This window comes from Eptatretus burgeri, chromosome 9 (assembly GCF_056783735.1).
Source record: "Eptatretus burgeri isolate ZD-2024b chromosome 9, Ebu_testis_v1, whole genome shotgun sequence".
Lineage (NCBI taxonomy): Eukaryota > Metazoa > Chordata > Myxini > Myxiniformes > Myxinidae > Eptatretus > Eptatretus burgeri.
Window position 1 is genome coordinate 98683998 of NC_140969.1, and position 24908 is coordinate 98708905.

Here is a 24908-nt window from a genome sequence, read left to right on the forward strand (position 1 = left end):
CTGCGGTCGCCTTGCGGGCACCTTGAGGCTACCTTGAAAATTCTATGGCCGCAGCAGGGACGCCCTAAGGTCACCATGCGACATCAAATCAAAGACCGTACGGCACCCCCACGTTTTCGGTCTCCACAATTTCTAAATACCCCGTGCGGCTACCCAAAAAATAAAAACATATGTGACTGCTACATTGTGTGACCGTGGAAATACTGCGGTCGCCCTATAATTGCTAGTGGCCGTAGATTTTTTAGACCCTACGGCCGCCGAGCCAAATGTGACTGAAGCATTAGTCTCACAATGTTAACTACAGCCAGAGAAATGCTCGAGCTGTCAGATAGTCCTCAGCGGCTCACTTATTTTGCCACGGGGAATCACCAGCAATATCAATGACCATCCAAGGCCCATAAAAGCATAGTAGTTGGAATGTAAATCTCCCTGAGCGAGGCAGAGAGAGATCCAAACGAGGTGACTTCACCAGTGTCTCCTCTCCTTGATCTGATTCCTGTCTATCAGTCCACACACTTTTAGGTCAAATTCCAAACATGCCCCTTTCCCTTCAAGGACCAATCAAATGGCTGTCCACAGTCTTCAAGGCCATGGTTTGTCCCGATTTGCTTTACTCTTTGTTTTTTTTTTGTATATAATATCGAGGCTCGTATGAGAGCTAACACACAGAACATACAAGGAGAGCAGAACATACAACTGTATTAAGGGCCACACGTTGTGGCCCTTAATGGAGTTCTCTCACCCCCTCTTCCTTCCTGGAAGAAATGATAATAGTTTAACAATTGATACCTGTAAAAAATAATCTGGAAATCAAATTGCAACAATGTTCATGGTTGAACCATTTGAAGAGGATGATGTTTGAACCACTCATTTTACTTCCTGAGTTCATGCCCCCACTGGATATTCAGGATGAGATAATTAATTTTACTTTAACAACTGTAGTTTCTTGTGCACATTAATATAATACATATTTCAGTTGTCCAATTAACTGCTGATCTGATGAAGTTTCCAACACCAAAATATATTACTGGCTGTTTGATGCTGTGGTGTAAACTTTTGCAAGATCAACAAAAGGTATAAAAAAAAACAAAAGATCAAAAAAACATCAAACATGCAATGCTATGCGATAGCACAAGGGATACTGGAGAAGGAGGAAATGGAGGTAGGTGAAACCATGATGTAGGGGAAAAAAAATCCTGCCCATCAGCAAAGAGGAAACCAGATAAAGTGAGATAAGGAAGTCTTTCATAGATTTGAGCCACCAGAACAAAGTTTGGCCAATGGATCGCAAGCAGAGGGCATCAAAAACAACAGGAAACGTATGGAGATTACAAGACGACCTCAAAATGTGGGGCCTTCATTGATTTTTAAGTTAGCAGGACAGAATATTCAGTGTTGTTTGCCTATAAAATAGAAGCCAACATGACGAACGTGGACCAATGGTGTACAAGAGAAAAATTTGAGAAATTCTCCACTTTTGCCAACACATTTAGTCATGGAAGTCACATGTAACAGCCACAAATGGCTCAACTTTGCCAGGAACCAGAATGGTTGGGATAACTTAGTGGTGACCTCAGACAACCGAGGATGAATTTCTCATGAAAAAAATAAAAATTAAGGCAATATCCTTGGTTGCTCACCTGGAAAAATAATGATACTGAGGAGGAAGTCAACAGGGGACAGAATTAGAAAAATGTATCAATGAACCAATGGTATAGCAAATACCTATTTTGGGGGGCAACACCTCGCCCATAAATCCCCTTCGACCCCGATTTTTTTAAATAGCATAAACAAACTTTGGAACATTACGGGTGATTAAGGTGGTGGTCAAGTTTCATTGAAATTGTGTGTGTAGTTTCGGAGAAGAAAGCAAATACCTATTTTGGGGGGCAACCTCCCCTCCTGTAGATCTCCTTAAACCTCAATTTTTTTAACGGCATGAAAAACTTTGGTAGATGACAGGTGATGAAGGTTGTGGTAAAGTTTTATCAAAATCACATGAATACTTTCAGAGAAGCTGAAAGCATTTGTTGACGGATGGATGGACGGACGGGACCACGTGCCATCTCGTAATCTCATCGGAACTACATTCCAGGTGAGCTAATCATGTAGGCTAAAGTGTGCTGGTACAATTGACAATTCAAAATTTTTGCTCCCTGATGCACTAGCTAAACTGCTGTGGCTGACCTTCAGTTTTTAGCAGCGTCTCGCGTAGCGAACGCTGCTCTAAGAGAGCTTGGCATTGTTCTTCTTCTTCCTCTTGTTGTTCTTCTTCTTCTTGTGAAGACAAAACCTTTATATTAGGACCCAGCTCTTTTATATACACGATCCGGATCTCCTTAAATACTAAACACCTGTACACATCCTCACATTGACGGTGCCTTTTGAGAGCGTCTATCATGAACTTTTAAATATATTCGGACATTTGCTTTAAAGTTTCGAAAAGTTCACGTTACTATTTAAAGATTATTCCATTTAACATATTGTAATTTCGTAAATACATTATTTATTTCGTAAGTACACGATATTTCGTAAATACACTATGACGGGTCTCGCTATTGGCTTAATCAAGGCACGTGACGAAATATTGGAAGTTGTTTTTTTTTGTTTGTTTTTTTTAGCCGACAAAACCTTTAGGACGCTGCTCTTGGACACATTTGTCCTTGTTTAAAATCAACATGTGCAGGGGGGAATAGTGGAGCCCTAAAACGAATAGGGGCCTCCTCGGAGAAAAATCAAGGAAAGAAAATAGGAAAAAAAAAAAATAATGAGATCGAGACTATTGATTCGTGACTTGAATTGTTGCAATTTGATAGAAGTTGGGAACAAACTGGTGGGAAGGCTGTTCTAAAGAGCGGAAGTGTTGGGGGAAGGAAGAGTAGGGATGGCGATTGGTACACCAAGTCTGTTGCCCATTTCTCCTGCTCAATCTTCAGTTCACCGCAAACAGTGACAATTTTCCTGCCAAGATCAGCCTCCAGCCTCAGCCTTGCTCTCATCTTACCATACTGATAAGCTGTGTTGTCATCTCCATTCGCTGTTCATTAGGCCCCTGCTGTTGTGGTGATGCCGACCTGCTGCTTTGTGGCACTGGTTTGTTTGGGGGCAGCGGGTTAGCTGGTGGGGGATCAGAAAGGCTAGCAATCAGCAAGGGTGCAAAACTCCACTGTGCCTTCCTTAGGTCCCTCCTCTACAATGTCTTCTTGGGTCGCAGACACATACAACCAGCACGCACCCCCCAGGTCTTGCTCACGGAAACCCGACATAGTGGCTCGCTGCTAACAAATTTTGCGCTTACAATGTGCTCTGCAATCTTGCTTTGAGGCAATGGTTTCCCATGCTTTTGGTCCAATCCCACACTCCTGACACCAATGTGAAGGTTGTCGCTCCAGATAACTCCAGAAGGGTTCTGCGAGTCGCGAAGCGACCGCGATCGCCAATTGTCCCTGGAACTTCTTGGTAGATCCCACATCCAGAGCAGTGTTACGGTGGGTAACAAGGGGGCGTCACCGTGGGATAGAGTTTCGGTGGGTTTTAATCAGTTCGAGGGAAGGGAAGAAGGTGAGCAAAAAGGCGACAAGATGTCAATTGGACAGTGCGAACCGATTCAAGAAAGGAAGATGCTCGTAAAAGAGGCGGTATGCCCATGAAGCAGCCGGTTTGAACTGGTTCGGGAAGGAAGAAAGATGAGAGTAAAAAGGTGATAGGTAAAATTATCACAGGTAGGAAAGATTGTCTTCCTAATACATATGCAATGCATGTCTATCTACATGTATTACAATATAGAGTAACTATCGTTATACTATAGATGCATTATTTAACCCCGAGGAGGCAAAAACACAACAATATCCACTCATCTTCGTGAGGGTTGCCAGTACAGTAGAAACAAGACACATGATGCACTTCAGCTATGATCAACAGCTACCCCCTCGGGGTTAACCTCAAGTGGTTTCAGTGAAACGATGAAGGGACCATCCATTTATTATGTGTACATGAATACACTTGGGATCCTCGGGTCCCGAGTTCAAATCCCACCTTTCCGTTGAATTAATACCAAGCGGGGTTGATTCAGCCTGCCATCCTTCCGAGGTAGGCAAAATGAGTGCCAGCTTGCTGGTATCCTGTGTCGGAGTGGCGACCCGTCCAGGATTGTGCCAAATAGCCAAGCAGACTGCTTAGGTCACACCAACGCTCTGTACAGAGTATGATCCCATTGGATGGATGGATGGGTCAAGTGTCTGATCGAAGCGGGGCGGCATGTTTTTTTTTTCCACCATAGAAATTTCATGAAACTTTCACCATAGATGAGACTACTCATGTGGAATGTTTTTGTGATAACTATGATGTCATAGGTCACATGGTGTGGTAGCCATTACTGAAAAAAAGGAAAAACTTTGGACCTCTGTTTCTCTGAAACTGCTCCATGGGAAAAAATTGAAACGTGGCACGTGTGAAATACTCCCCATGGAAGCAGGGCTGATTTTTTTTTTGTTTTGTTGATGTCATATGTGGCTTCCTTATGACGTCATAATTCCATATATCAAATGATTTATCCGATCAGCATGAAAAATTTTGAGGGTTATCTCGGGCTAGATTATAATTGGCAAAAAAAAAAAAAATTGACGATGTAATCGGTCAAGTGGTTTGGCAGCCATGTTGTTTTTAACATAAAACCTTCAAAAATCTTCTTCTCCGTCACGGCTGAACAGATCGAGGCAAAACGTTACAGGCATGATCGCCTCAACATGAGGAACCAAAAGTTCTCCACCTATGACGTAACATGTCACATGGTTTGTCAGCTATGATTTTTTGAAGAATAAACAATCTTCTTCAGCAGAACGGCTTGACAGATCGCGGGGAAACTTCACTTACATGTTCCCCAAGCCTTGGGGGTACCAGGGTGTTCACAAATAATTAATAGGTCACATGGTCTGGCGTAATGTACGTTTTAAATTTTAACTTGATCGGACGCATGGTCGGGCAGCAAGAATTATTTAATATTTTAAATCTGGTTCGGGGATTTAAATCAAACTTGGTACAAGTATGTATAATGATGTAATAATGTGGGCGGACGCATATCTGGCGACGCCGTGACGTCGAAGGTTGTCGTTCTAGTTTCTTAATATGTTGGTTAACCGACGTCACCTTTGCATGAACATGGTAAGGAACTTAGAATGCCACGTAAGAATAAATTTTCACGTAAATAATTTAAAAGCAAATATCAGCTTTTAAAGCAACATGGGCTACATATACTTCCATACATACATACATACATACATACATACATACATACAAACATTGGGAGCATGCGCCACAGCATGTCACTGCGTCCACTTTCTGCCAGTACTCCAGGGGCCTCCGTCTGGCCATCCCCCAGGCAGATGCCTGGCCCATCCCCATCTCTTTGGGACAGGACAGTTCTGGCACCCACCCAAAGGGACCGCCTCAGGTTAACCAGAGGAGACCGCCATCTGGTGGATGACATCAGCACCACCGAGACACACAATCGGTGTGTTTTTCGGAGTGAAATATTTTGTGGTGGCCGGAGTGCAAATCCTGCCACCAACCTCCGTGACCTTTGCCCCTTGTCTACGCGTTTGGGTGGGCATGGCTATATATATACTTGGGAGTTTTAACGAGCCAAGATATAGCATTACAAAAAAAACAAACAAACAAACAAGGAACACAGTGACAAACCTCACAAGAATGAGAATAATTGAGACACAGCATTACCACCAACTACAGATAGGAATGTTAAAATAATCGACACAATACCCTATACAGCATGAATGCATGTATGTATTAACATGAGTAATTGAACAAATGCCCAGAATGCCGAATGCAAAGAGTGAAAATGTGTTTTACTGTGGATACAAACTCAGCACTTTTCACCACCATGAACTGGAAATACAATGATAGTGATAAAAATATAAAAAGAGCAAATGCAAGTATATATTCTCTGTACCTGAGGGTAGCACCATCAGTGGTGATCAAACCACCATGTGATACAAAGGTGTAGCCACCTCCGTAATCAATGGCCTCCTCCTGGAATGGCACTCGGGGTAGCTTGCTCACTTTCAGATTGACTGCACACATTCCAACTCCAAATTACACTTCCTTTCTCGACAGGAAATTGGCAAAATCATGAAGTGCAATAGAAGCCTTGTGATGCTCATGTTCAAATGTATGGAAAGCAGTTGGGAGCAGTTGCAAATATGAGGAAAAAGGAAAGTTCTTGTGTATGGAACAGGAACAAGTGTGTATCTACCCTCAGGAGAGCCAGAAAACAACATCTTTCTCATCTCAAGTCTGAACTCTCAAACCTCTCTCCCTCCTCAAAATCCTGGTGGCGTTTAATCAAATCTGTTTCTGGTGTATGTTCCCCCTCCATCCCCTCCCTTACCTCAAATGGCCGCACTGCTGATTCCACACGTGATAAAGCTGAATGTCTAAACTCGGTGTTTGCAGCTAAATCTTGTGTCCCAAACCCATCACTATCTCTACCTACTTTACCCAGTCGCACCCAACTGTCCCTGGACTCTGTATCCTTTTCTCCTGACAAGGTGGAGAGCTTGCTTTCAAACCTCGAGTCAGATTCTGCAACCGGTCCAGACGGCATCAGCCCACGTGTCCTCAAAGCCTGCTCTTCTGCTCTTGCTCACCCTCTCTCTGTTCTATTCACCCTCTCATTTTCCCAAGGTCATCTGCCATCTACTTGGAAATCTGCTAACATCACTGCCCTGCATAAAAAGGTGCAAAAACAGATCCCTGTAACTACAGACCAATCAGCCTTCTCCCAATCATCAGCAAGGTTATGGAATCCATCATCGCTTCAGACATGAAATCCTTCCTCTTCTCCAATGGCTTGATTTCCAATCATCAATTTGGTTTCAGACCAGGTCACTCTACCCTGGATATGCTGCTACTGCTCTCCCATCAATGGATGGAGGTCCTCAATGCCAGACAGGAAATCCGAGCCGTATCCCTGGACATATCACGTGCTTTTGACACAGTCTGGCACCCTGCACTACTCACCAAACTCTCTTCCCATGGTATTCAAGGCCATCTCCACTCATGGCTCGCAGACTTCCTCTCCTGTCGCAGTCAACGTGTGGCCCTAAATGGAGTTCTTTCATCCCCTCTTCCTGTGCAGGCTGGAGTTCCTCAAGGTAGCGTTCTGGGCCCTGTTCTTTTTCTGGTTTTCATTAATGATCTCTCGGACTCTCTGGAAAATCCTCTATTTCTCTTTGCCGATGACTCCACCCTCTGCCGTACCATCTGTCATCCCTCAGACCGGCAAGCAGCAGCTTCTTCGCTCACTGCAGATCTGGATAAAATCACAAACTGGTCCAACACGTGGAACATGTCTTTCAATCCACACAAATCTCACACTCTCACTATGTCTCTTCGAAAGGACCGTTTAGAAAACCCTCCGATCTACTTTCTCAACAATCCTCTGGAAGAAGTGTTTTCTTTCAATGTTCTGGGTCTCACTATGTGCCATGACCTTTCCTGGGAAAGTCACATTTCCAACCTTGCCTCAAAAGCCAGTCGCCGACTGAGAATCCTCCGTCGTGCAAAGTCCTTCCTCGGCCCTCTTGAGCTCCTGACTACTTACAAAAGCTTTTGTCCGTAGCCTGATGGAGTACTGCTCTCCCCTCTGGGCTGGTGCTCCTGCCTCCCACCTTTCTCGACTTCACGCTGTCGAAACCAGGGCTTTTAAGATCATTGGCATCTCCCGCAATGAAGCTGAGTCTTTGGGCCTCTCACTCAATCACCGCAGGTTGGTCGGTGGTCTTTCTGTCTTCTACCGACTCCTCTCCAGCCTTGCCCCCCCCTGCTCTCTCTGCGATTTGTCCCAACTACATTTCCACAGGGCGCTCAAGGTCCGCCAACAACCCCCTTCTGGTAAAACTACCAAAATCACGAATCACTGCTCATCTTCACTCTTTCATTCCTCTTTTTTTTTCCCGCCTTTGGAATAAACTTCCTCACTCTATTCTTTCCCATTCTTCCCTCCAGGCTTTCAAAACAGCTGTTCACCACCACCTCTTATCTTCCCCCATCCAAATGCTGGATCTTTTCTACCCACGATAATCCACCCAAGCCCACTTCCTTCAATTCTCCTGCTTTCCTTCCTGAAAGTCCCTGTAATGTCCATCTTCTCTTCGCCATGTTCCCCGTCCCATCCCCATCCCTCTCCCTTCCACAGTTCACCTAATGTGTCTGTTCCCCACTGTTTTGTCCCTTCCACTCCCGCCCCTCTTGTCTCATGCCTCCTTGCTGTGAGTTGTGTGTTAGCTCTCATACGAGCCTCGACCAAGGTATACAAAAAAAAAAAAAAAAAAAAAAAAAAAAAAAAAAAAAAAAAAAAAAAAAAAGAAAGGAAATAACCCTTCTGGGTGATTTATAAAATGTCACATTTATGGGGTAGGGGTCTTTTATATACAGCGAGAAGGTTCATGGAAGACTCGGTGTAGAGATTTCCAGGTGCAAGTCGAGCTGAGTTTCCTTAGGAATGCTTTCCAATCAGGTGTGTTCGTTCCTTTCGCCAGGTAATTTCATTGTAAGTATTGTCAAGGTAACAAATGAAGAAGCACAAAGATTTACGAGAAAGTATCCCAAAATGCAAAGCCCGTCCATATCTGCTTTGTCCTTGAACTAAACTTGATGAAAACAAGTTCATTAAAAAATGTTTAATTTATTTATTGTTTTTCTCCATATTCTCATGATTAGGAGTATTACATCTGCCACCAAAGGTGAAGGAGGTTGTGTTTTCACCCCTTTCTGTCTGTCTGTTTGTGGACAGGATATCTCAAAAAGTTGTGGACGGATTCCAGATGAAATTTTGTAGCCAGGTTCGGTGTGTGACAAGGACGAACTGATTAGATTTTTGTGAAGATCCGGATCCCAATCCGGCGACTCGAATTTTTTAATTGATTTTTCACCATTGGGGGGATTGGGCCAAAAACAATATATAGCACGATATTTCAAAAATGTATTGTGCCCGATATGTTCTTGTGGATCAGGCGTTGCATTATGGAGGTATGTGCTCTAATGAGTGCCCTTCTAGTTATCATTACGTACCGTTATCATTTTTATAATTGCTATGAATATCACTCATTATTATTATCATGATTGTTGTGTCCCATTACTAGGTCATCTAAAGTCGATTCTCGAAGAGATGAACTTATAAAATGGGTCGTGATGTCCGGATGTATGTCCGTCCGTCACTCCAGTTGTCCGTTAACTTTTTGATATTTTTTCAACTGCTCCCTTATCACCCGGATGATTGTTCTGAAACTTCACACATGAATTCAGTAGAGGTCTGAACCACAATCTCAAGAGATGATTGTCAGCCCACTTGGGGGTACTTATTATCATTATCATGCTTGGTGTTGGCTTAATGGTTAGATTGGTGGGCTTGGGATCCTGAGGACCTGAGTTTAAATCCTGCTTGGCTGTTGAATTAATACCAGGTGGGGTTGACTCTGCCTGTCATCCTTCCGAGGTCGGCAAAATGAGTGTGCCAGCTTGCTGGTATCCTATATTGGAGTGGCGACCTGTCCAGGATTATGCCCAATAGCCAAGGAGACTGCTTCGGCAGCACCAACGCTCTGCGCAGAGTATGGTCCCAATGGATGGATGGATTATGTAGCATTATTATTATCATTATCGTTATAGCCCATGTTTATTATGTACCACCAGCAGGGGTACCTGACGTTGCCCAGTGTTGTTCTAATCCTGTTGGCATTTTTATTGAATTAATTTTTTTTCTATCTTTTGTGGGGGCCAAAAACACTTCCCCACACCCACAAAGTAATGGGTTCAGGAATCATTTGATATTATCTTTCACATAGCTATAAAGACTTAGGCACTATAAAGGAATAATTATTTTTAATCCCCCCCCCACCCCAAAAAAATGAATTTCAAACACCTTTTTTTCTTCTAATTTTCCAAATTAATTTGGCCTAAAACACTTCTTGTCATTCACTAATAAACCTCTGAAAGTTTGGTGAAGATCTGGTTGGTCATCTCTGAGAAAAATGGCGACACGTGATGCGCGCGCGCACACACACACACACACACACACACACACACACACACACACACACACACACACACACACACACACACACACACACACACACACACCCACACACACACACACACACACACACACACACACACACACACACACACACACACACTGAGACCTGGGAGGGCTCCGTTCAATCTTATGAAACCTGTATATGGAGATAACAACCAATGATGCACACACACACCTCTCTTATAGTATAGATTAGCATTATCAGTTTGTGTTTACAGAAGAAACCCGAAACACTTTTGATCATTTTCACTGCCGATAAATAAACAGTTTACGGGGAGGGCCCTCCATGTTATAGCTCTTTTCCCCTGAGTAAGCACATCCCCAGAACTCTGTCCAAAGCAATTAACAAAAATCGTCTGGTACAGATGTGCTTCCCGGTGTGTGCCCCGGTTCCCGGTGTGTGCCCTGGTTAGAATAGGTACACCGTATCCCTGCGTGTCGTAAGAGGCGACTAAAAGGGTTGGCGTCAGGAAGGGCATCCGGCCATAAAAACATCGCCTCAAAAGGAAACCATGATGAGTACAACTTATGGGCAGGGTACAGCCCAAAGTACCCCGTGGGGGTCCTCACCCCCTCTCGTTAAAACTCAAGGTGGGGAACCCGATCGAAGCAAGGGAGGAAATGTTTCCATTTATGATGACCAATTGTCTGATGCCCCACGTGGAGATCGGTTTCTGAGGTTTGGAACATGGAATGTCGGGACAATGACAGGGAGATCTGGAGAAGTGGTTGAAACATTGGTCAGAAGAAGAGTGGACATATGTTTTGTGCAGGAGACGTGGCAGGGGCAGAAGTACAAGTTTATGTGGCAAGGGTGCCCGGAAGGCGTGCATGGTGTTGGTGTCATGTTTTCTGAGGAGTTTGTCGACAGTGTAGTGAGTGTGACTAGAGTGAGTGAAAGGTTGATGATGGTGAGAATTGTGATCGGAAATCTCTTGGTGAACGTCATCTCGGGATATGCCCGCAGGTCGGTCGAAGCGATGAAGAGAAGAACATGTTCTGGTGTGCGATGGAGAAGTTGATGGAAAATGTGAAAGATGAGGAAGTTGTTGTGGTTGGAGGAGACTTGAATGGACATGTGGGAAGGAGTCCAGACGGTTTTGAGGGAGTCCATGGGGGTTATGGATATGGTGTGAGAAATGGAGAAGGAGAAAGGACCTTGGAGTTTGGTGATGGAGCTGATTTGTTGATTTGTAATACTCAATTCCAGAAAGCGAATAATAAGCTTATTACATACACATCAGGTGGGTCGACGACAACCATTGACTACCTGATGGTGCGTCGGCGAGATAGGGGAAACCTCCGGGACACAAAGGTGATCCCAGGGGAGGAGACTGTTTCGCGGCACCACCTGGTTGTCTGCGATATAAGGGTGAAAGGTGCGCGGAGAATTCATCGGGTGAAGTACCAACCGAGGATGAAGGTGTGGAGGTTGAAAGAGGCGACAGTGAAGGAAGCATTAAGAGAGAGGCTGAGTATGGTTGAAGATGATGTGGTTGAGCTTGAAAGTGGTTGGATGTCCATGAAAGATAGTCTATTGGGAGCCGTTGGTGAGGTATGTGGATGGACAAAAGGACCACCGAGGCACTCGGAAACATGGTGGTGGGGTGATGAAGTTGGAAAGACGATTGAAGAGAAGAGGAAGAAGTTCAAGGAATGGCAAAAGGCAAAGGATACGGTGGAAGAAGAGGCTGCACATGAAAGTTATAAGGAAGCCAAGAAGGCTGCAAAGAAAGAGGTTGCAAAGGCGCAGAAGGCCCATAGGAAAATGTTCAGAGAACGCTTGGATTCGGAGGAGGGTAAGAGAGCGGTATTCAGGATTGCAAAGCAGATAGCGAGAGAGAGATTTGATGTGATGGGGGTGAGTTGCTTGAAGGATGAAGTGGGACAAATCGTTGTGGACTCAGATGGAATTAAAGGAAGATGGAAGAGATATATGGAAAGGCTGTTGAATGTAGAAAATGAATGGGATAGAAACATCGAGAGTAACCCAGTTTTAGGACCAGCAGAGAAGATAACTGAGAAGGAAGTTGAGGAAGCTATAAGAGCAATGAAGAGTAGAAAAGCAGGAGGGCCGATGGGAGTTGTGGGAGATATGTTGAAGGCAGCGGGAAGTTGGGGTGTGAAGAGAATGACAGAGATCTGTAATCTGGTGGTGAAAGAAGGCCGCATTCCAGTGGATTGGGAACTGAGTACCCTCGTCCCTCTGTACAAGGGGAAAGGTGACCCTCTGGACTGTGGCTCCTATAGAGCAATAAAGTTATTGGAGCATGGAATGAAGGTATTGGAAAGGGTGTTGGAGAAGAGGATAAGGAAGAAGGTAAAGATTGACGAAATGCAGTTTGGATTTATGCCACGAAGAGGAACGACAGATACCATTTCTATTGTAAGGCAGTTGCAGGAGAAGTACATGGAGAAGAGGAAGAAGTTGTTTTTTGGGTTTGTTGATCTGGAGAAAGCATTTGATAGGGTTCCACGCGAAGTAATGACATGGGCATTGAGGAAGCAAGGAGTGGAGGAGGAATGGTTGATCAGAGTAGTGATGGCCATGTACGAGAGAGCACGCACAGCTGTAAGGACGAAGGACGGGAACAGTGGTGAGTTTGAGGTGAGGGTGGGAGTGCACCAGGAGTCGGTACCAAGTCCACTTCTATTTGTAGTTGTGATGGAGGTGCTGGCTCGGAGGGTAAAGGAGGGTTTACCGTGGGAGCTGCTGTATGCAGATGATCTGGTGTTGATTGCAGAGAGTATGGATGGACTGAAGGAGAAGATGAACAAGTGGAAGGAATGTATGGAGGCAAAAGGTTTGAAGGTGAATATCGGAAAGACGAAGGTGATGGCAAGTGGTAAAGCATGTGGTGAGGTGGAAAGGACTGGGAAGTGTGCTGTGTGCAGGAAGGGTGTCGGAGTGAACTCCATTCAGTGTACAATGTGTGCTGAATGGGTTCATCGAAAATGTAGTGGGGTGAGAGGGTCATTAACCAGTGTGGCAGCTACATTCAAGTGTAAGGTGTGCGTCGAGGGAGCAGCAGATGAAGGAATTGTTGAGTTGGATCTTGGAGATGGTGTGAAGCTGGAAGGGGTGAAAACATTTTGCTATCTCGGAGACATGCTGAATGGAGAAGGTGGATCAGACTCTTCGACGGTTGCTAGAGTGAGATGTGCATGGAAGAAGTTTCGGGAACTGAGTGGCGTGCTGGCGAAGAGGGGAGTGTCGTTGAAGCTGAAGGGAAAGGTGTATGCTACATGTGTGAGGAGTACGATGATTTATGGGAGTGAGACATGGGTACTGAACATGGAGCAGCAACAAAGGCTGGAAAGGGTGGAAATGCGAATGGTTCGGTGGATGTGTGGAGTATCGTTGAGAGAGAGAGGAAGACAAATGATGACTTGCGGAATATGATGGGAATAGAGTCTGTGATGGAGGTTGTGAAGAGAAACAGGTTGAGATGGTTGGGTCACGTGTTGAGGAAGGATGAAAGTGACTGGGTGAGAGGAGTGTTGGAAGTGAGTGCAGTCGGAAGTAGAGGACGGGGAAGACCGAGAAAAACTTGGCTAAAGGTGGTGGAAGAGGAAATGTGGGCAAGGGGAATAAGAAGGGGAGATGCAGAAAACAGGGTAAAGTGGAGAAGATTGTCATGGGGCCCGCAAGGCTAACCCCCGCTCTAGCGGGGAAAATGGCCTTTAAATGCTTGTGTGTGTGTGTGTGTGTGTGTGTGTGTGTGTGTGTGTGTGTGTGTGTGTGTGTGTGTGTGTGTGTGTGTGTGTGTGTGTGTGTGTGTGTGTGTGTGTGTGTGTGTGTGTGTGTGTGTGTGTGTGCAGATGTGCTCTGGCGGCTAATAAGGGCTATTTCTAGTTACTCTGACTGTACCCTTTGACACTTGACCCAATTATTATTACTTTTCTCCATATTCAAATAACAAGGGTTTGTTGAAAATGTGATGACAAAAGCTCAAATGGTTAAAAAAAAAAAAGTAAAAAAAAAAAAAAAGTTATGGCCTGGACAGACAGACACATGCACACACAAATGCAAAATGCCGTCTTCCGCTGTGTGGGGGACGGGCCAACTGTGAGAGAAGAAAATAAATAAATAACACACCAGAGTTTGTGAGTCGCCGTATATCTGAAACTCCGCCGCAGTGATCCAAATGCCAATGGGTAATGATGACTTCCTGTATGGAGCAGTTCAACTGGAGGCAGGCTTGTTTCATGCAGTCATTGTACTCCGGAACACCTTCTCCGGTGTCGATCAGTATCCGCCTGTGGTGGAGCACAAGTATGGCGTGGCAATCTAATAAGCGCGTCGAACACGTTATACCTACACCAATCGGATACTCACAATTGTCCAAGGAATGCAAACCTTTTACAATTACGTGCATTTCAAACAATAATAATATAGCGAGAAAGAAAATATATAAATGTATTCTTCATTTGAATGGCTGAAAGGACAAGGACGGTGTTGTGCACTTCCCTTTGAACTTCCAGCCTAGTCTGGCTTTGATTCTCGACCAAACTATAAACTTTTTGATTGGTGCTTCGGAGGAAGGAATCACAAAATGTGCCATCCTTCGGATAGACATTAAGCCAGTCGTCTGTGATGGAGTTGTCCGGTTTTCTCGGACGTTAAATATCCCATGGTCGTTCGAGAAGTATCGGCGAGTTAGCGCCAGCACCCTGGAACAAGTTACAAATTCCAGGCACCGTCAGGTCTGGCCAGCCGGTTCGTGAAAGACTTGGGCCAAAAACTTCTCTCCGGCTTTACCCCACACGGCGAGGATAGAAGGACATATCCCTTTTACGAAACAGGTTTCTTTTGAGTGTTCGTTTATCTTACGTTGCTTTATTATTCTGACCGAGTAATGATTGAAAGCATTAATTTGTAAGTTACTTTTAATTTCAGCATTAAAACTTACAATTAATTGCACCATGTTAAAGTTCATTGTAAGTTTTCCAAACAAATGCACAACAAGATGGTGAGAGGAGTAAAGTTCGGTTATACAAGACTCTGAAGGTTAAACTGAGCTGTCAAGATTCAATGAAAAAGAGGTCATCATCGAAGATCAAGGCAATGATTCACCGATCGCATCACTTTGCTACAAAATACGATCGAAACGATATCCCACTGAATCCTTCAAAAGTTGTTCATTTTTTTTTGATATTGAAAATCGAGGAATTAAGGCAGTTTTTTGGAGTTCACACATGATGAGGGAAGCATTCAACTCAAGTCTCGGGCATGCTTGAAGGGGACAACCTCTACACCTGCCCCTGTGCAGGTATGCAGATTATCCACCTCCCATATCACAGTAACATTCTGTTCATGCGGCGTGGCCTTTTTCACAGCACGCGTTGCTCCTGTGGACAAAGGAGATAAATCAAATGCACATGGAGTAAGAGATCAGTGGAAGGAGGAGGAGGAGAGGTGACATGGCTAAATGAGACGTTTGATCCAGTGGGAGTCGAGTCGGAAAACGGACCGTTCCGTTGAAATGTACAATTGCGTTTTGGAGCGGTCCAAGTTGTTTGATGAGAAATGTGAAGGGGGTGATAGTGGGGCAGGAGGGGCAGAGGGCCATGACCCATGAGTTGGCCCATCAATCACGTTAGGCCGGGAAAGATCAGTTTAAGATGGTAGGATATCACGAAATCCTTGGGATAATTGGTACCTTTTAATGTGCCTGAATTTTGACAAATCTCTGTTTTTAGCAGATCTATATTATCTATAACCTTAGATTTATGCTCAAATATTGTAGAAATTCCAGCTAATGGCAAGTATGCTAAAATTTAGCAATAATAATTCAAACCCACTGCAATGTCACATGAAGACAATGCTGCGATGATTGGTGGAAAACGCGCTCGTAAGCAGCTCAGGAGCGAGAGCCAGAGGTTATGAGAACAGGCAACAGACTGTCAATTCAGTCACCTGAACACGGATATCTTACCATTGAAAAATTTACCTTCACGTTATATTTTTAAAGTACCCCTTGGTATAACCCCACAAAACAAGACATAAAATATTGACATTGGATCCAACTTTATCCATACAAGATGAAGATATTCAATACGAATAGTACAATTCACTTAAACAATTGTTTCTTTAGTCGACGATACACCAACAAAGCAAAGCACGAATAACCAAATATACAATATTGATTTGAACGATAACGGCACTCGGTGGAGTGCATACCTCCACCAGGGTGAACAGCTTACGTTTTGTATCCCACTAATAGGCCACAGCTGCATCCGGCCCATTGTTCCTCGTCACAGACCAAAATCTAATCGGCTTGTTCTTGTCACCTACCTAACTCATCCACCAAGTTTTGTCATAATCCATCAATAACTTTTTGAGATATCCTGCACAACGACAAACAAACAAACCAGAAGAAGATGTCGTGCAGAGCACGGTACTTGGAAAATCCATAAAACAAATTTGATCTCAAAAAGAATTAGTGGTTGAATTTAATGACCAAACTTCAAATGTTGACGTCAAAAAAAAAAAAAACATGCAACTCCTCTTCAAATTTCAAGTGAATCAGATTAAAATTGACAATTTTAGAAATTCGGCCTATGTTGACTTTTTGGCCAAGTGTACCTCAAAAATAATGGGGTGGTTGAATTAATTGGCTTGAAATATAAATCCTCTTCAAATTTCAAGTCAATCGGATGAAAATTGATTATTTTTTCAGATTGAAATTGATTTTCGAAGATTGACCTTAAGTTGACCTCGGACCTCAAAAATAGTTGCTTTTCCGTTTCAGTGATGGACTATGCAAATCCTGTACAGCTATTTTTTTTTTTGTATACATTGTCGAGGCTCGTTTGAAAGCTAACACACAGCGCACAGCAAAGGGGGGGGGGGGCATGAGACAAGAGGGGTGGGAGAGAGAAGGACAAAACAGTGGGGAAAGAGATCTGTGGAAGGGAGAGGGATGTTGCGGCGAACACGGGGTATACAACATCCGGACATTCCAGGGACTTTAAGGAAGGAATGCAGGGCATTTGAAGGAGGTGGGTTTGGGGTGGATTAACAGGGGTAGAAAAGATCAAGGTTTTGGATGGGGGAAGATAAGAGGTGGTGATGAAAAGCTGCTTTGAAGGCCTGGAGGGAAGAATGAGATTGAAGAGAGTGAGGGAGTTTATTCCAAAGGTGGGAAAAAAGAAGAATGAAAGAGTGAAGGTGAGCAGTGATTCATTATTTTGGTAGTTTTACAAGAAGGGGGTTGCTGGCGGACCTTGAGCGCCCTGCAGAAATTTGGGGGGGGGGGACATATCGCAGACAGAGCGGGGGGGGGGCAAGACCGCAGAGGAGATGGTATAAGACATAAATACCACCGACCTACCTGCGGTGAGAGAGTGAGAGGTCCAAAGACAGCCTCACCACAAGAGGTACGAAATGCCCTGGTTTCCACAGCGTGAAGCCGAGAAAGGTGGGAGGCAGGAGCACCAGCCCAGAGGGGAGAGCAGTACTCCATCAGCCTACAGACAAAAGCTTTGTAAGTGGTCAGGAGCTCAGGTGGGCCGAGGAAGGACTTTGCACGATGGAGGATTCCCAGTCTGCGACTGGCTTTGGAGGCAAGGTTGGAAATGTGGCTTTCCCAGGAAAGACCATAGCAGATAGCGAGACCCAAAAGCTTGAATGAAAGGACTTCTTCCAGAGGATTGGTGAGAAAGTAGATTGGGGGGGGGGGTTTCTAAACGGTCCTTTCGGAGAGACATCGTGAGTGTGAGATTTGTCCGGATTGAAAGACATGCTCCACTTAATGGACCAGTTTGTGATTTTATCGAGATCTGCAGTGAGCGAACAAGCTGCTGCTTGCCGGTCTAAGGGATGACAGATGGTCCGGCAGAGGGTGGAGTCGTCAGCAAAGAGATAAAGAGGATTTTCCAGAGAATCGGAGAGATCATTGATGAAAACCAGAAAAAGAACAGGGCGCAGAACGCTGCCTTGAGGAACTTCTATTCAGCCCAGACAGGAAGAGGGGATGTGAGAGCTCCATTTCGGGCCACACGTTGACTGCGACTGGAGAGTAAGTCTGCAACATGAGTGGAGATGGCCTTGGATACCATAGGAAGAGAGTTTGGTGAGCAGGGCAGGGTGTCAGACTGTGTCAAAAGCAAGCGATATGTTGAGGGATGTGGCTCTGATTTCATGTCCGGCATTGAGTACCTCCATCCATTGTTGGGAGAGCAGAATCAGTATATCCAGGGTAAAGTGACCTGGTCTGAAACCAAATTGATGATCAGAAATCAAGCCATTGGAGAAGAGGAAGGATTTAATGTCTGGAGCAATGATGGATTAACTTTCGGGTCAATCGGATGAAAAATGACGACTTTAGAAATTCGACCTGAATCTGACCTTTGACCTTTACCCTTTACCCTCAAAATCAACCAGCTTCTCAGTTGAGACCACCTCTCCACTCGGTAAAATTTCATGGCAATCAGTTTAGAATTGTGACCTGTAGGCGATTGACAGACAAACAGACAGACAGAGTTGAAAAACAACCTCAGTCCACCCGAGGTGGCGGTGATAATTAAGTGTGTGATCATGTACGCAGATCCCTGGAACAGTTAAATACAAGGAAATCAGACGCAGGTGGAGGCCATTCAGCCCATCATGCCTGCACCACGTCAACACCAGACTAATTTATCAACACAGGACCCAAAGAAGAAAAGGAAAAATTTTTATTATTTTAATTTTTTTAATAGTGTTTTTGTGGGTTTTTGTATTTATGTATTTAATTTTTTGTAGTTTCTGTAATTTTTTTTCTCTCCTCAGGGGGCATTGCCTTGGTTAAAAAACACACATCAACCACACAACACCCCTTGAAGAGACCCCCCCCCCCCATGAACGACACTCAGTACACATGCACACAATCATCCATAAATGCTCAAACTACCAAAAAGTCCTGCCAACATCCCTCTACCCCACTATCTCCATAACTTCCAGGAACTTATCTACTGTTTCTGCTGCCACTACCTTTCCAGGGAGGACGTTCCATGCATTAACTACTCTCTGAGTGAAAGACCCCTGCCTGACTACCGTCTTAACTCTACTCTTCTTTACTCTCAGGCTATGGTCCCTTCACTGTCTACTCTGCTGAATAATTCTTCTTCACTTATATTGTCGACACCTTCATTATCTTAAACATCTCCATCATATCTCCGCGTAACCGCCTACTTTCTCGTGAATAAAGCCCTGTCATTTTCAGCCGCCCCTCATTGCTGAGTCGGGCTAGGCCCTGAATCAATGAATCAATTGAGTAGCCCTGCGTTGAACCCTCTCTATGGCATACTATGTCCTTCCTGAGTTGTGTTCACCAAAACTGCACACAATATTGTAGATGTGGCCCTCACTAAATTCCTATGCAATGTTAACATCTCTTTTGATATATAAATTATCCGCCTCCGAATACAACCTAAAACCCTATTTGCTCTTCCTATAGCTGCCAGGCACTGTGCTGCCTGCATCCCTCCCGTATCGACGACCACCCCCAGATCCCTCTGCTGTGTGACACGCTCCAAAATTACCCCTTACATCCTGTAATCTCTATTTTCATTGTTCTTTCCCATCCCCAACACCTTACACTTGCTTAGGTTAAATTACATCCTCCAATCTTTTGCCCAATCTATGAGAGTATCAATACATTCCTGAACATAATCACCACCCCCTCTGCTGTCCACCTTCCCTCCAAGCTTTGCGTCATCTGCAAATTTGGAAAACCTCTTCACCCCACTATCCAAACCGTTGATTTAAATAATGAATCGTAATCATCCGAGTACTGATCCCTGAGGGAACCCGCAACTTACATCCTCCCAGCAAGACATCCTCCCACTCACAGCCACTCTTTGCTTCCTATCACGAAGCCAGTTTGCAATCCAATTAGATATCTGACCAGCCACTCCACAAGCCCTCACATTGGCTAACAACCTCCGATGTGGTACCTCATCAAATGCCTTCTTAAAGTCTCGATATACTATGGCCACTGCCTTTCCCAAAATACTTGTTGGACAGGTTGGGTGTGTGAGAAGAACAAATTGATTTGATTGAAGTTAAGATCCCATACGTGAACCCCCTGAACAAGTGGGCTCCCATATGAGAATTCCCGGAACAGGTAGGATCCCATAGGTAGACCCCCAAAGACAGGTGCGATCCTGTATATGGACTCAAGGAACAGGTAGGATCACGTACGCAGAGTCCCCCTGGCACCGTGGTGAAGGTCTCTGATTTTAATATATTGTTACAGCTGTGGAAATTCGCAAACCACCATTCAGGGCCCGTAGGTGAGATAACTCTGAGTACATGTGTAGTTAGCCCCAAACCCATTGTTTAGAGGGAATTTATGTGATTCATTCAGGCTGCGACGCTTTGAGAGAGCCGTTTTTCTGTTCTATCTGCATTTTGAACCAACCACGTCTCAACCGCCATCACACAACAAGCACCACGCCAGCCATCGTCACCAACTGCAACCACGCTCCAACCCTCAAACAACAACAACAACAACAACAACAACAACAACAACGCCAACAGCCACGACCTTTACCTTCACAACTCAATCCCGCAAACATCGCATCACCGTCATTCCCAAACGGCACCATAACCATCTAACCACCACCGATAAACCCTCCACCACCCTCACCTCTCTCCTTCTATGGCCATTCCCGCACCACCTGTGAACACTGAGCGTCGGGCTGTCTTGGGCTCGTTTAGCGATACGCACCGTGCCGCAAGGCAAATAGCGGCCTTTCCGAGGGAGAATTCGGATCAAGAACGCTACACGCCCACTTCTGATCCGTCCAATTAGCAAGCGCGGAGCGGCTTGGCCCCGCCTCCAGGCACGTCTGTGTGAAATCCATAGATGCAAATTCTAGGATCAGGGGAGGTTCACGCCCACTTTTCCTCCGTCCAATTGGCAAGCGTGGCTCCGCCCCCGAGGTCATCCTGATCCGGAAATTTGCATATTGTTTCTTCCTGCTGGCCTATAAAACGGCGAGCGCAAGGCGAATCGTGGCAGAGTGTGACAGTAGCAGTGTGTGTCGGCAGGGCAGAGTGAGGCGAAGTCATCGGTGTGGCATCGAGTTGGGTTCTGCAGTCGGCTGAGGAGAGTTGCGGGAAAAGGCCAAGGAGCTCGGGTCCGAGGCGAGAAGGACGGCGGTCGGCGACGAGGTCGCGGGGTGAGATCGCTCGTCGCGGGACCCAAGCCAGCCAGCCATTCTCCCTCCCCCAGGGCATCAACAAGTCCCCCTTTCCCCCGCGCTGAGATAGTGCAACAAGGGGGCCCCCGTTCCCACCCCACTCCAAACGTCGTGCCAACGAAACCCGCCAAGGAGCACGGGGTCGGGGCACAGCCACACGGCCACATCTGCGGCTCGTCCGCCAACGCGTCACGAGGACGCGGGTAGGACCCCCCGGTCTCGCGGACCTGGCTGCTCCTTCAGGTCATGCGCACATATTGGCCTACAGGCCCGTCTGCCGCCTTGTCTATGAGGGTGGCTTCTTTCCTTTGCTTTTGAGTAAATGTGTGTTGGCGCCGTCTGTAAAGTAGAACTGTATAAGTGTTGCCATGTGTGCGCGTAGTCGGTAGTCACTCTGCGTCATTGTTTCTTTTGTTTTAACTGCTATATGTGCATTTTGACTGTTTGGCTGTATATGTGTGCTTTCCGTGTGTAGCGAAATAAATGTGCTTTGTGTGAACTGTTTTCCCGTTTTGCTTCGTCTTTTCTTTATTGACCCTCCATCCTGCTTCACGTAAAGGGTTCGTAGTGGGCTTAATACGCCCGGTAATTAATCTGTACTGTCCAGGTCGGCGATAACACCGCTCGGTTATCCCGATAGCACGGAACGGGCCGCCCAAGCGGCCCGTGTCTGGAGTCGACCTGCGGCGAGGTGCGATCGCCCGGTCGACCATTCGCGCAGGTACTTAGGTAGATCGAATTTGGTGAGCGACCCTATCCTGCTCAGGTGGGCAATTGGCACGATCGTGGTGAGGTTAAACCCCCACCCGTGACTAGCTCCCGGCGTTGGTCCGAGAGGGTCACGACTGAATTGTCCGTCCGGTGGGCGACGTGCCGCGATCCGAGTTACGTGGCCGTCCGCACGCCGGCGGGCGCGAATTCGCAACAATATATTGTGATTTCTATGTAATGTTGAATTCTCTCAATTGCTGTACGACGTTGCTCTTAATTGTTATTGTAAAGTGTATATGGTAAAATATCAAACTGCAAAATATCGCCCTCTCACTTCTCTCAACCGCTGCCATTGGCTTTCCGACTTCCACACTGTGGTCACATTACCTAGGCGAGGTCATTGCATCAGGCGGATGTTAAGATCATCGATTGGCTGATATAGGCAAGGTAGACAAAGAATCTCCCGCCTCCTCTCCTGTGTGTTTTTTTTTATGTGTATGATGTCGAGAGATGAGTGTATCGAGGAATCTGATTGGCTCAACACTGTGCTGGAGGTAGTGGGATCTTGCTTGCTTCAGACAGTGACTAACACGGAAGTAAAGGTCTTGTATCAGTTGACATTCCACTCAGCTGTGATCACAGTGTATATTGCAGGCAAAATAAGTAAAGTTTATGCAAATAAAAGTATATATACCTTATTGCTCTGTATATGATCTTTTGGTTGAACTCTCAAGATGACGGTGCCTCCTTTGTTTTTTGCTGCCAGTATTTTTCACTGGCCAATTAGACCAGGCACTTGAGGCGTTTACCTGTCGGTAAGCATTACTACCAGACCTGGGCCAGTGCCAACATCGAATCCTATATATATATATATAACATGGACAACGGAGGTTATGTTTTCACCCCTGTTTGTTTGTCTGTGAGCAGGATATCTCAAAAGGTTATGGACTGATTCGTACGAAACTTGTACAGGTTGGGTGTGTGAGAAGGACAAAATGATTCGATCTGGTGAAGATCTGGATCCGGCCCAACAGTGGGATACAAAATGTAAACTGTTCAGCCTGGCGGAGGTACAATATGTGCTCTAACAAGTGCCTGTGGAACGTTTCATAATAAGGCTTATCAGGTAAGGTAACAAAAGGATGGCACACCTGTTGCCTGATCCCACGAGGTAAGTGTTTGTGCCTTGCATGGTCACGGCGCCTGGGTTGCATCCTAGAACACGAAACACTCTCTCTGATAGGCGTTGTAGCTTTGGCAAGTGTGTGGTCATCGTCTGGCTGCTTTACACTGTCAAAACACGATGGAAGAAGATAAATAAGAACATTTACAGCAAATAATGCAATTTCAAAAAAACATTCTTAGATGAGCACAGTTGGAACTAGAAGGGCACTCGGTGGAGCGCATACCTCCACCACGTAATGCCTGATCCATGAGAACGTATCGGGCCCGAGACATTTTTGAAATATCATGCTATACAGTACAGAACCGTTTTTAGTGGTGCGTCTCTCAATGGTGAAGGATCACTTAAAAAAAATAAATCTAGTAGTCGGATCCGGATCTTCACCAAAATCTAATCGGTTTGTCGTCGTCACACGCCGAACCTGGCTACGAAATTTCATCTGGAATCTTTCCACAAGTTTTTGAGATATCCTGTACACAAACAGACGGACAGAAAGGGGTGAAAACATAACCTCCTTCACCTCCGGTGGCAGAGGTGAATAAACACCAACAACTGGGAGAACGACAAAGGATCAGGAAGGTATTAAACAAAAAAAAAATGTTGGACAGGACAAAGAAGGCCAATTGGAATGGATAAGAAGAGGTCAGCTCAACTGGGATGAAGAATAAATCATAATAAATGCGCAAGGACACGACCCAAATGGCTCAAATAATATGGCAGGACTGAGTCAATAGGACAGGTGTAGGTTCCGCGAGGTAAAAACAGAAAGCACGATCCACCTCCTATCAGTTTGTAAAGAACTCATGTCAGAACAGCTGTACACACAAGGGCACAACAAGGTATGGAGAGTAATGTGCTGGCACATATACAAAAATGTCAATTTCCAAGTTTTAGAAAACTCATGGAAACACAAACCAAAAGCAATCATTGAAAACAAGGAAGTAACGCTCACGTACGATCTAATGATCCCATGGAGCGTGTTCACGCTCTTCACATAAAAAAACACACGATCGAATGATCCCATGGAGCGTGTTCACATAAAAAACAAAACACTGCGACCGGTAGTTACGTCGAAAACATCTGTTCACCACCATCTCATATCATCCCCTATCCAAAACCATGATCTTTTCTACCCCCATTAAATCACCACACTTCCTGCCTACTCAGAACGAGATTCCGTGCAATTTACCCATCCCTCCCAAAAAGTTTGCTTCCATATCCATATTGTCCACCCCTCATGGTGACCCACGTCCCTCGCTTGTCCGTCCCAGTCTATTTATTTCCTCCCTCCACTCCCCTTCTCCTCCTCCTCCTCCTATTGTTGTTCCTTTTGTTATGTTGCCTCCTGATCCGACCAAATATCAAAGTTTGAGTTTAAATTTTTGTTTCTCATCTTGATCCTGTGACCCCTGTGACCCCAGTCTATTTCCTCCCTCCACTCCCCTTCTCCTCCTCCTCCTCCTCCTCCTCCTCCTCCTCCTATTGTTGTTCCTTTTGTTATGTTGCCTCGTGATCCGACCAAATATCAAAGTTTGAGTTTAAATTTGTTTCTCATCTTGACCCTGTGACCCAAGTCCCCCATCCCTTGGGGTCATGAACCGGGGGTCAAATCCCAAAATCATAACATATTTCATGCATCCCCCCCCTGTTAATTGCATGCACTAAGTTATAGCGAACGCAGTGAGCTTCATACTTAACGCGTACACTTGAAAG

At 45.3% G+C, this 24908-nt stretch overlaps 1 protein-coding gene across 4 annotated transcripts in view; it reads right to left on the minus strand.

Moving 5' to 3' along the window:
• The window catches only part of LACTB2 (lactamase beta 2), a 57023-nt gene that overhangs the window by 28209 nt on the left and 3906 nt on the right, over positions 1 to 24908 (minus strand). For all 4 annotated transcript variants that reach the window (XM_085896290.1, XM_085896289.1, XM_085896292.1 and 1 more), the window contains exons 2-4: positions 23164 to 23302; positions 14211 to 14371; positions 5966 to 6086 (exon numbers count right to left, since the gene is read on the minus strand). In XM_085896290.1, the coding sequence (XP_085752416.1) occupies positions 5966 to 6086; positions 14211 to 14371; positions 23164 to 23285 (404 nt within the window). In that variant the 5' untranslated portion in view covers positions 23286 to 23302. The remainder of the gene's footprint in view (positions 1 to 5965; positions 6087 to 14210; positions 14372 to 23163; positions 23303 to 24908) is intronic.